The sequence below is a fragment of the Fulmarus glacialis genome, unplaced genomic scaffold (genome assembly GCF_000690835.1).
Source record: "Fulmarus glacialis isolate BGI_N327 unplaced genomic scaffold, ASM69083v1 scaffold45649, whole genome shotgun sequence".
Classification (NCBI taxonomy): domain Eukaryota; kingdom Metazoa; phylum Chordata; class Aves; order Procellariiformes; family Procellariidae; genus Fulmarus; species Fulmarus glacialis.
In genome coordinates, this window is record NW_009234815.1 from 24,696 (window position 1) to 35,687 (window position 10,992).

The 10,992-nt window shown below is 36.5% G+C and overlaps 1 protein-coding gene across 1 annotated transcript in view; it reads right to left on the minus strand.

Annotated features, from left to right (window-relative positions):
- GULP1 (GULP, engulfment adaptor PTB domain containing 1) overlaps positions 1 to 8,250 on the minus strand; it is a gene marked incomplete at both ends in the record, with an annotated part of 31,426 nt that extends 23,176 nt beyond the window's left edge. The window contains 3 exons of the mRNA XM_009585765.1: positions 4,962 to 5,043; positions 6,565 to 6,679; positions 8,155 to 8,250. Coding sequence (XP_009584060.1) covers positions 4,962 to 5,043; positions 6,565 to 6,679; positions 8,155 to 8,250 — 293 coding nt within the window. The remainder of the gene's footprint in view (positions 1 to 4,961; positions 5,044 to 6,564; positions 6,680 to 8,154) is intronic.
- Between the last annotated feature and the right edge of the window lie 2,742 nt (positions 8,251 to 10,992).

Here is a 10,992-nt window from a genome sequence, read left to right on the forward strand (position 1 = left end):
CCTCTCCCAGGCATTATTGCTGCTCAAATGAGAGTGGAAATCAAACTCACCACATGAGGGTATGAGAGAGAAAAGTGCAACAGACATCAGCACATTCCCTGAATATCCCCTGCTTGCCTGACATGTAATGTTCTGCACAAACGGTGACTCTGACACAGGAAAAACATCCTATGCATTTTTCTGATGGAGTGTTGGAGTACTATTTGCCAAAAGAGGAAGGAATGCATGATTAAAAATATAAAGAAAAAAAGAAGGGTCTTCTAATGGAAATCTTCTAAAGGAAATAAAATATTACCACGTATTTCATCCATCAGTAGAATTAAGCCAAATGCATGTGAGAAAACACAGATGAAAATATTTACAGTAATTAAGATAGAAAGAAAAATCTATTTGATAAGCTATTGAAATGTTGGGGGAAAAAACAGAGCCATTAGAGAAAGGACCATAAAATAATTAGGTAACCATTAACAAAAGCATCCTCCAGATACAGTGATGTAAAAAACATGTTGTGCTTAATTTTAAGCAACCTCTCAACAAGCCATGCTGGTTTAATTTGTACTTTCTTCTATTCTCTAGAAGTGTAGTAACTAAGAACTCTTCACTATCAAATGTGTAAGCAATCATCTTAGTCTTTAAATCTGTTGCTATGACTAAATAATAAAGAACTTAATCAGATAACTAAAGCTTATCATGTCTTTGAACAGTTGATGGACATAGACAATGTAGACATTTCCTTGGAGCAGTACATCTCACCACGTTCTGGATGCGGTTCTTGCCAGGAACCCGAATGGCTGGAAGCAGAAACATCTAGAAACATTCTGGTAAAGATGCCTGAGAAACTGAGGATGTACGGCAGTCCTAATCCTGCCTACACCTGTCTTCTAACCCATGTTTAGATTTGATGAGAAATTATATAGCTGCTCACTGGGAAGAAACCTGAAGAAGCGTGGTCCAAGTAAGCTAAATCTAGCTTGGTGTAATTTTAAAGGCAAAAGAATGAGAATAATTACACCAGGTCATATTCTTCCTCAAGTCCCACTGCATTTTAATCCACAGCCAGATGAGAAAAACTAAAGGGCACAGAAAAAGGAGAATACAATAGGAGTATACATTTATATTAACATAACCACTTAGTTTGTAAGCAGAACATCAGGAGAATTTAGGACACACTTTGTAAATGATCAAAACTTAGATCTTCTCCAGAGAGATCAGTGTGGACATACACTAAGACAGCTATCAACAAGGATGTATTTAAAATTAAATCAGATTGCAACACAGCTATCAAAGCCGTTCTCTGCATAAAAACATCTAATCCTAAAGGTAAAATAATGTTAAGAGATACAGCTAGTACCTCCACAAGGAAGATAAGAGCAGGCTGGAATACAGAAAGAAAGCAGAAAAGGTAAAAAGCTTATCTTGTCAAGACTGTCACTATAGAAAATACCAGTTGTACAAGAAAAAACATTATTCTTCAGTCCATCGATCTACACAGCACTTCAGAAGCACATCTCAAACTTCCCTGTACCATGCCCTGAAGAGTGGTCAGGCTGAATCTGAAGATTATAATGGAGCTGGGAGGGTGACAGGGAGGGTGTACACTGCTCTCCCATTGCATACACCATTATCAGCCACCTTACAGCCGCACAGATTTTAGCTGCAGGCTGAGAAGAAACACAGCTACATGCAGACTTACTTCCACCTCAAACAACTGCATGAGGAAAAAACAGTTCTTTCACTCTGCTCTGCAGACTTGTTAGCTGGAGCTAACAGTTCACTGCTGGTCTAAGTGAGCTCTCCATTCCCACCCAGTGGAGGCTCGGAGGCAGCAGCAGGAGGGTAATATCAGTATCCTTTAGGGATACTCCAGCTTGGAGCAAAAAATGTGCAAGCTCAATTAATTTTTAGATAATTCTTTAGAAGTTTTTGATGTATAGGAAAAGAGCTTAAAGAGGAAGATTTTAGCAGCGCACAAATGACAGTGATGCTAATAATACACCATACTGAAGGCCTGTTTTTCTTTTAAGCCCAGGTGCATTTCCCATAGCTGATATATAAACAAAAAAATCAGAGATAATATTTGGCATGAAAGAAACAAGGGCATGGGAAGATGGTAGTGAGAACAAATTTATCAGGAGAAAAATACTTTCTTATGGTATGTTCTTTGGTTGTGAGTGGGACACACATTCTTTTGATAGCATTCTTTCTTCAGGTGTGCTGCACTGTTCACCACCCTTCACATGTAAAAATCCTTTGCTCAGAGACTGGATAAAATGAAGCAGTAAATTAAAGAACATGCTTCCAAACTTTATCCTCTGGGTTTCAATTTGGACACACTCAGTGTTTCCAGTTTTGGCATTTACACATGGGAACAGATTGATTGATTGATTGATTGATTTTGGCAGAAGCATCTGTCAGCTCCTTTTACTGCAACAGGAGATGTCTGTGGGTAATCCAAAGGCACCATCATCAGGTTATTATAGCTCCTTTGCTTCAATACAGAAACTATTAACACAGAGATTCATCTAACATCAAACAATGGCATCAAATTACAATCTTCTGTTTCTCCACTGCTATTCATCAACTCTGCAGAGCCTCCTGTAGTGTTACTGCTTGGAAGTTTTAGGATAACTAACAAGAGATAACTCATCACATGGGCATACTGTTGACTAATGTGATTTAGCTTGACCATACCCACAGTCTTTCTGAGTTGCTTCTGACTTGCCTAGAAAATAACTGAGCCATCCAGCTACAGGTGCTGCAGCTTGTAGCAGCTTGCCAGCTCCTGCAATCCTCTGTTGTGACTCTCATATTTTATTTAGTCTCTGACCGCCAAGAACTAAGAACTGGCAACTCTAAATTCACCGCTGAAACTTAAAATACAGTATCTCTTTATTTCTCTAAGAGTTATCGTTATTGAACCAATATTCACTGAAGGTGTTTATTCAAACAGATTATACTTCTGATAATGTGGGTGCACAGGGAAGGGTATCTGTACATTCATAAGAACGATTCTGTATCCAGACAGGGAAAACAGAACTTCCTTTAGAAAGGTATATTCCAAACATGAAGCCTCTGATACTCACTCACTGAAGACATATCATACTGCTTGAATGCCTCAATTCAGAAGATTTGTATTCCCAACTGGATTGTTCCCAGTAAAAAAATATTTACCCTAACTTAACTGAAGAGAGTCCACCTAAAAATAATTCACAGTCGCTATTTTAAACATCAACTTTTCAGCTTCAGAAGGGCATAATAACTGAGTAGACAGATTTTTCAGCTTTAAAAGTCCATAATTAGATAGTAGACTTAGTTCTGCATGACAGGAATTGGATTCAACTCAAGTATAATTTCTTTATGGAAACAGTAGTCAGAGTAAGCCCTCAAACTTACTGAAATACTATTTTTCACCAAGTCCTGGATATTTTCAAATATCTTAATGTAAGAAAGTTGACATCTTGTTTGCATTTTTTTTTTCATAAACCAGATGCCAATACCGTGATTTAATTTACATTAACCATAAGACACAACTTCAACAACTCCTGTATTCCACTCAAATGCACTGAAGCAGCACCAACAGCTCTACACCTACAGACTCTTTTGCAAAGAAGTCAAATGTACTAGAACTAGAAAACTAAAGCTAGAAACTTTAGAACACAGAGACCACCTTTGCTTTAATTCCCACTTAATCTCCGCAGATGCTAGCTAGCAACACTGGCAAGTCTAGAGGGAACTTCATTGCACTGCAGTGTGAGAAAATGTTTTCACTGTTACTACTTTGTATAAACCCACTAGTCTACCCAAACTGAGGGTACAGTTCATTTTCTTTAGCATTCCCATAAAGCTAAAGGACAGACCCCCCCCCCCCCAAAAAAAAAACCAAACCCAAAACAACCCACCCAATCTAGTACAATGCTACAATTAAAGGAATAGCAACATCAAGATCCAAAGTGCTGGTATTCTCAAAACAACTTTCTTAAGAGTTACCACTATAACACCCTGCACAAGACATGCAAAACTGTTGTCCTAGTTTTTGGCTGTTTTGCCCTGCTGTATCAACCCACTGTTTTTTATAATGCCACTGTTCCTTTAACGGTAACATGTACTGGTCTGCTCTGTATTAGCATCCTGCAGGCTATCTAGCTTTTTCCACAAAATATAGCAAGTTAAAGCTTGAACTCAGTGTTCTCAAGATCCATCTGTCCTGTTGATTTTTTTTTCCTGTTGCAAATATTCAGCCTATCAAACAAAACCTCCCCAAGAACAATGAAAACTGAACCGAGATGACAAAAAACTCTTACGAAGAAACAAGCTACATTGTTAAGTATTTGATAAGACCAATCTTAGTTCATAAAACTGGCAAAAACATTCTGCTTTACCAATAAGATGAAGCTTTCTAAAATTTGGAACATTTTGATTAACTCAGAACTTCTTTAATGGAATGAAGCAGCTGAATTAGGGGTGCACCTCTGAGCCACATGAGTAAACAGGCCATGACGTCATTCAGAAAGCGGCTGTTCCTTCAAAGAGATATTTTGCAGATTACTTCATTGTTAGGCATGAATCTGAGTGCAGGCTTCAAATTCTTTCTTTCATAACAACATGTACAAGAACAGCCAGGAGTTTCCATGTGCCGTTTCAAGGTGGGATTGTGCAATTCTAAGCGTTCAGCTTGTAATAACTTCTTCAGACTGAAGCTGGACACAAAAATCACTAAAGCCTTCCTCTGTTCAATGTAAATAAACTCTACAAGTTGTGGAAGAAATTGTGATGGATTTTTATATATATAGTATATAAATTAATAAAGACAAATGGAAAAGTATTGAAGTTACTCTTTTGTACTGGAAAATATTAACAGTATCTTATAAAAACAAAGATACAGTTCCACAGACATTTTCAATTTTGTGAATAAAGTTTATTTTGCTCTAAACTAATTTCTACCTCTTTTGTCCTTGACTAACATGATAATGCTGAACTCGTAGTATCACACACTTTTGCCGTGGCAACATGCAACGACATTGTAAACACAGAAACAGGAATTCCCTATGGGACAAAAAACAGAAGTCACAGTTAGGAACAAAATTCTCATTCAAGCACAAATAACCTTAGTAATAGGAACAAATAACTACTGTCAATTACTCTCAGTTTGTTAAAGCCCTCTTCCAGTTTAATGTGAAATATGAAACTGCCTATTTTAAGGACATTGCCTCTCTTCTGAATCAGGACTTTTAATACTGTGAGCCTTACTGCACCATAGATTAGAATAAAAACTCCTGTTTTAAATCTTGATTCATAGAAACACTTGGCTGTCAAACAGAGGACAAGCAGCACAGTAGAAAATAATTATTCTGGAGAAAGAATCATGAATGTGTGGAGCTAGTGCTTTAGGTTTAGTAGCCTGGAAATTTAATACCACTTTTGGTAATTTTTTCATGCAACACAAATTTTGAACATAATCCAAACTTTTTTTAAAATTAGCATTACCACAGAAGATCATCTGCTCTTTAAATTCTAGTATTATAACTAGTTTAGTGTGTAGCAAATAATTTATATGTGGGGGAGATAATAGACAACACAGGACAGATATATGTACTGAGGTGTATTAAAGGACAGAAACATGAAGTGTGAACTACCTTTGTTGTTTTGTTTTGTTTTTTGTTTCCTAAACTGTAGAGTTCCTATACTGAGAACCACTACATTTGTAAAAAAAGAATGAGCCTAACATTTTCTTAGTAAAGCAACTTCAGTGGGGAAATATGCTGAGTAAGTATGTAAAGCATAATCCATAATCACATGGATAATCTACAAAAATGTGCTAAAATAAACACCATATTCACATAAATTTGATGTAAGTGGCTAAGAAAATGTCTGTGTTTTCCAACTAAAAATGTCTTTTTTTTTCTTTGCTCCCAAAACCTTCTTCCTAAGCTCCATCTACTACTTTAAACGTATTGTTAATTTTATACAAATGACATTTGTAGACATCTTTCTGCATTTCCGTATTCACAAAATACCCTCAGAAATTTTCAGAGAATATTTGACTGGGGTAGCCAAGTGAAAATCAGATTAGTTGTCTATCTGTGGAAGTTAAAGAGAGAGAAGCTTGATGCAGCAGAGAAGAAAAACACAGGGGACAAAGCAGAGTAGTAACTGTGACCGCAAAATTGCATCACGTTTGAAGTTCTGAGAAAATACCTTTAAAACAAAGTGGGTATCTTGTGGAAAAAGAAAAAGGATAGGGAAACTGGCACCGGTTCTGGGTGCTTTAATTATTTGAACTGAAAAGGGATAATACCATAAAAAAAAGCATACCTAGGAGTCAAGCTGAAAGAGAAAATGAAGAACAGAGGCTGGAGTGTACTGGAACATATGGAAGCTTAACACTAAATGGGTGGCACTTAAACACAGCCGTTTGATAGCCTTTTCACCTACTACAGGTTCATGACCACAGTACAAGGTAACCTATTAAAGGATCATCAGGAATCACATTTAAGATTTCTATGGAATAACATAAACATACTGGAAATCTTTTTTTCGAAGACTGGGAACATACCCTTAACATACCTCTGCCTCATTATTCATCAATGTCCTGCCTGCATAAAAGTCAAATCCTACTCCGAATCCCTTTCCTTCAATTCCATCACAGGTTCTGGAAGCAAGTACTACATAGGCAATGAGCCTTCACAAGAAAAGCACGTCTTACATTGGTTTAGCTGTACTGGATCTTTCACTTTTCCTACATGTAACTGGAATGTGATGATTATTGTTTTATGAACCTGTTTATATTCTCTCGTTAATCTGTTTTTTAGAAGAAGCTGTCTTTTCTTCACATAATCTCACATGAAAGCCAGCTATAAAACATATGTGATCATCATAATTCAACACTTGGCCTTCAGGCACTTCAAGAATATCAGTAACAAGATTTTTTTCCAAAAGCTAGCAAGGATGAGAGTCATTTATTTTAAAATAATACTTGGAACAGAAAAAACTGCCTCTTTAAGCTACCATTCTGTAGATATTTAAAAAAAAATTTGCAGAGCACTACCTAAACATAGGAAATATTTTTGCCTCTGAACAATACAAATTAGGGAATTGGATTTTTTATTAGAAAGATTATTTTAGCAAACTGCAAAAATATTTAATAGTGACTATTTCAACCTGACCACATCAGATACGAAATGAAACCACTATTATCATGACCTTCAGATCCATCAGCAGATGAGATGGACATCTCAGATGAACTGTTCTAAGAGAACATAACTGAGTTGGAAAGTAATTTATAAATTATTTTACAATGGCAATTAATCCAACACTAACGTTGGCTGTCTCACTTCAGAAAAAATATTATGCTTTTCAATAAAAGACCTATATTCTGGTACTAAAGTAGTAAAATTAATCTAGTCTAGATCACTATAGCGATACCTGCATCGTTAGGTGACCACAAAATAAGAAACCAGTCTATTTTAAAATCCTTCATATAAGGATTTAGAGTCTTCTCTAAATAGCAACATAATCCTTTTTAGTAAGAGAGCAGGTATTGAGAATACATTTAGTCTTGAGCTCAAGGCACTGAAGTAGAATTCAAAATTTGGGATCTGATTAGAGAACAGAGATTTGGGGCAGATTTGCAGAAAACCTCCAGTATTACCTCAGTTCCCTATCTTTAAACTGAGGATAATAATTCACCCATTTCTTGTCTGCATTATCATTGAATTATTCCAATTGAGAAGAAAGCTCATGAGAGTCAAGTCCAAGGTCTTCTGATACTTATTCTGAACTTTCATCTATGACTATTTGCATCAGGATAGCATCTAGAGCCTCCATCTCATTATTCTGTACAAATAGAGGCTGTACAAACATCAAAAAGATAGCCCTTAGCTTCAAAGAATTTATGATCTAATGAACTATGATAAATTACACTAACCTCTTGGAAATGCGCAGCACAATTTCAGTTAGTACCTCTGAGTGTTACTGATAAAAAATGTAAAACATTGAAACCCATTCTTCTTTGTAGACATCATTCTAACAGTAAATCCTAATACATGTAAAAAGCTAAAACTAGTACAAAATGAACAGAGTGCTCTCAGATTTTAAAAATAAAAAGAGGTCCATGTGAAGACGTCCAACTTTCCCACTTCCCTCTCTTCCGGTTACCCAAAGGCAAGCCCCTGACATACGTCACTAAAGGAGTAAGGAGGATTCACTTGACCCCATACCAAAGCAAGACCACTTGTACTGTCATTTAGACATCTGTTAAGGAAAAAAAAAAACACAAAACAAAAAACAATACCCAAACCCTGCACCTACTTTTAAAGCTTTTAAAATTGATTTGAACATTAAGCATGCACATGCAATTTTGTTGAATGCTTTTTCATTTTGAGAATGGGTTTGCCTTTAATAGTTGCAGTTCCTCAAAGCCTCATAAACTGCAAGTTGGGATATGGCCTCTAAATTCTGACTTAGGAAAACCTATACTTTCCTGACTTCAATGGATTTTCAGCAATAATCCTATATTCATGAGCAGACAAGACTTCCCTCCCACCCAATCTTATTAACCAAATGCTCTAATTAATGTGATTTGCTGGGTTACTTATCTCTGTCTCCCTAGTATCTCCCATTTCAGAAGCACGTAAGTGCTACAGCAATAGTAAGAGATATGGCTTAGAGACATTTTTAGTCCATGCTTCAAATTATCTGTTCCTTCAAATGCAACCTTTGGTTCCACACATATCATTAAGATTTGATGTGTATGTTTGTTTCCACATTTCCCCTCTTTTCAGTAATACTACAGCAACAAATTGAAAAACAACTTGTAAAACAACTTGTAAAACTACAGTAATTGACTAGATTTGATTTCCCTTAAGGATCCAGAATGAAGAAAATACTACTTATGCAAAAGTATACAGGAGGAAAAAAATCTAAAGTTTAGACCAATGTAGTCCACCACTCTCTCATTTTTAGTGGCCAAATAATAATTTCTACTGAAAATGCAAAGCATTTTAACAAAGCTTTACAAATTAGTTCATGTAAATATTTTTCCTTTGCTATGTCCCAAACTATGACTAGTTCCTCTACTATGTTACACCTAAAATTCTCAGGTTCAAAGTTCAAAATGCTTTTTAAAATAGGCCAAGGCTGGCTGTACACTTTCTGAATCAGAGTAATCTGAAGGAGACATTTCTGAGAGAAATATTCATTACAGTTCAGGATCCACAACTGACTAGCGTATGTTATTACTTTATTAAAGTTAATAAAGTCAGAGACTGCAGGTGGTGACTTGTCCAATGGTTTCCTGAGCATGAATCCTCATGGAGATCAGTATGTGTGAAACTTCTTTTCTGAATGGTGAACAGCCTGGCTGTTGGACAGATTCCTGTAGTCTTGCTTTTGTTGGTAAAATTGTATGTCCTTGTAGAAGTTTCTGTTCAAAAAGTTGTGCCATTCTCTTATTTTCTATGATCCACTTCTATTTATTTTTGCTAGTTTATTTTCGGAGAGTTTCCTAATTATTTTTGGTGAATAGTAGATGTAAGAAGAAGGCAGTAGCTCCATAAACATAGCAAAGGCTGAGCAAACAGAAATACCCAGCTTTGTCGAAAGTAAAAATGGGAGATGAGAAAGAGTTAATTCATCTGCAGGCCTGATTCTAATTTAAAGCAAGAACAATCTATAAACTGCTGTGGGCCACCTAGCCCACAAGTACAATAATCCAGATGTTTGAACTCTACAGCCTATTAGTTTCAGTGTCAGACATGCAACTCACTTGACACTTGACAGTCCAGAGGCTAAAAAGCCTGCTTAAAGAAACCTCACATTCTCACAGCTGACAGCTCACGTGGAAATACAACTGTGCAGAAAGAATCCCCGGAGGGCATGCTAATGAGGCTAATTGGTAGTTTCAAGCAGACTTAAGGAGAGGCAAGGGAATAAATATCAGCAACAGAGAAGGAACAGAAAGGGACACGGAGAGTTGAGCAAATCTTTGCAGACCCTAAGGTCTTTGGAAATTCCATCCTTTTTCTTTGCACACTTTTTTTTTGTTTTGTTAATTCGTTTTGGGCAAACCTCTGAGTTTTGTTCAGCTGTCTTGAACGGACGTTCGCATCACTCACTGCCCATTAGTCAACTGGTGCCTGCTCTTGCCTGGTGCTGAGGAACTCATGACTCCCAGTATCTTTCACAGTAAAGTGAAGATTTATACTCAAATACAAATTTATTCTTTTTCTAAAGAATAAGAAAATGACATTATAAAAGTTGTTACAAAGCTTGTAATGATTTTGAGTCTTTTGTCTCAACAGTCTCATTGCTCCGCTCTTTTGAGACAGATACTGGGGAAGGGCAGTGATGCGTCTGTTTAAAACTTATTTTAAAACTTTTAGTTAACGCAGTATCTTTAGAAATATGCTTTAGATGCTGTGTTCAATACTAAATGCCATATTATGAAGAATTGCTGTTGAAAGAGGATTGCTATTACTGCTATAGAAAAACTTCTACTTGCCTTTTCTGTATATCATACATATGTACAAATATATTCTTGTACTTTCAGAACTTGCTGGATTAACACTTCAACATATGGCTGTCCTACATTCCAACAAACAGCTCTTCTACACCAAGACTACTGGAAAGAATTAAAATTTATACAACAAAAATAATCTGAAGAATGTACCTGGCACAGAGGAGTCTCAGGTACCATGTTGTTAAGCAGTGTACTCTGTTAATCATGCCATCAACACAAGTCTTCCTAACTGCAGACCATGCCAGATAAATCAATACTACGGAATCCCCTGCTGCAGATTTTCAAACTTAACCAAAAAAATGCATATACCTAGGAGATCAAATCTTAGAGTAAAAGGCTACAAAAAGCCTTGAGCCAGTTTCCCAGATATGTATATATAAACTATAGGCCTCATAATCTGGAAGTCATATGAATTCCAGAAGTTTCACATACCAGCCTTCCTGCACCTCTGTCCTGGTTCCAGCTGGGACAGAGTT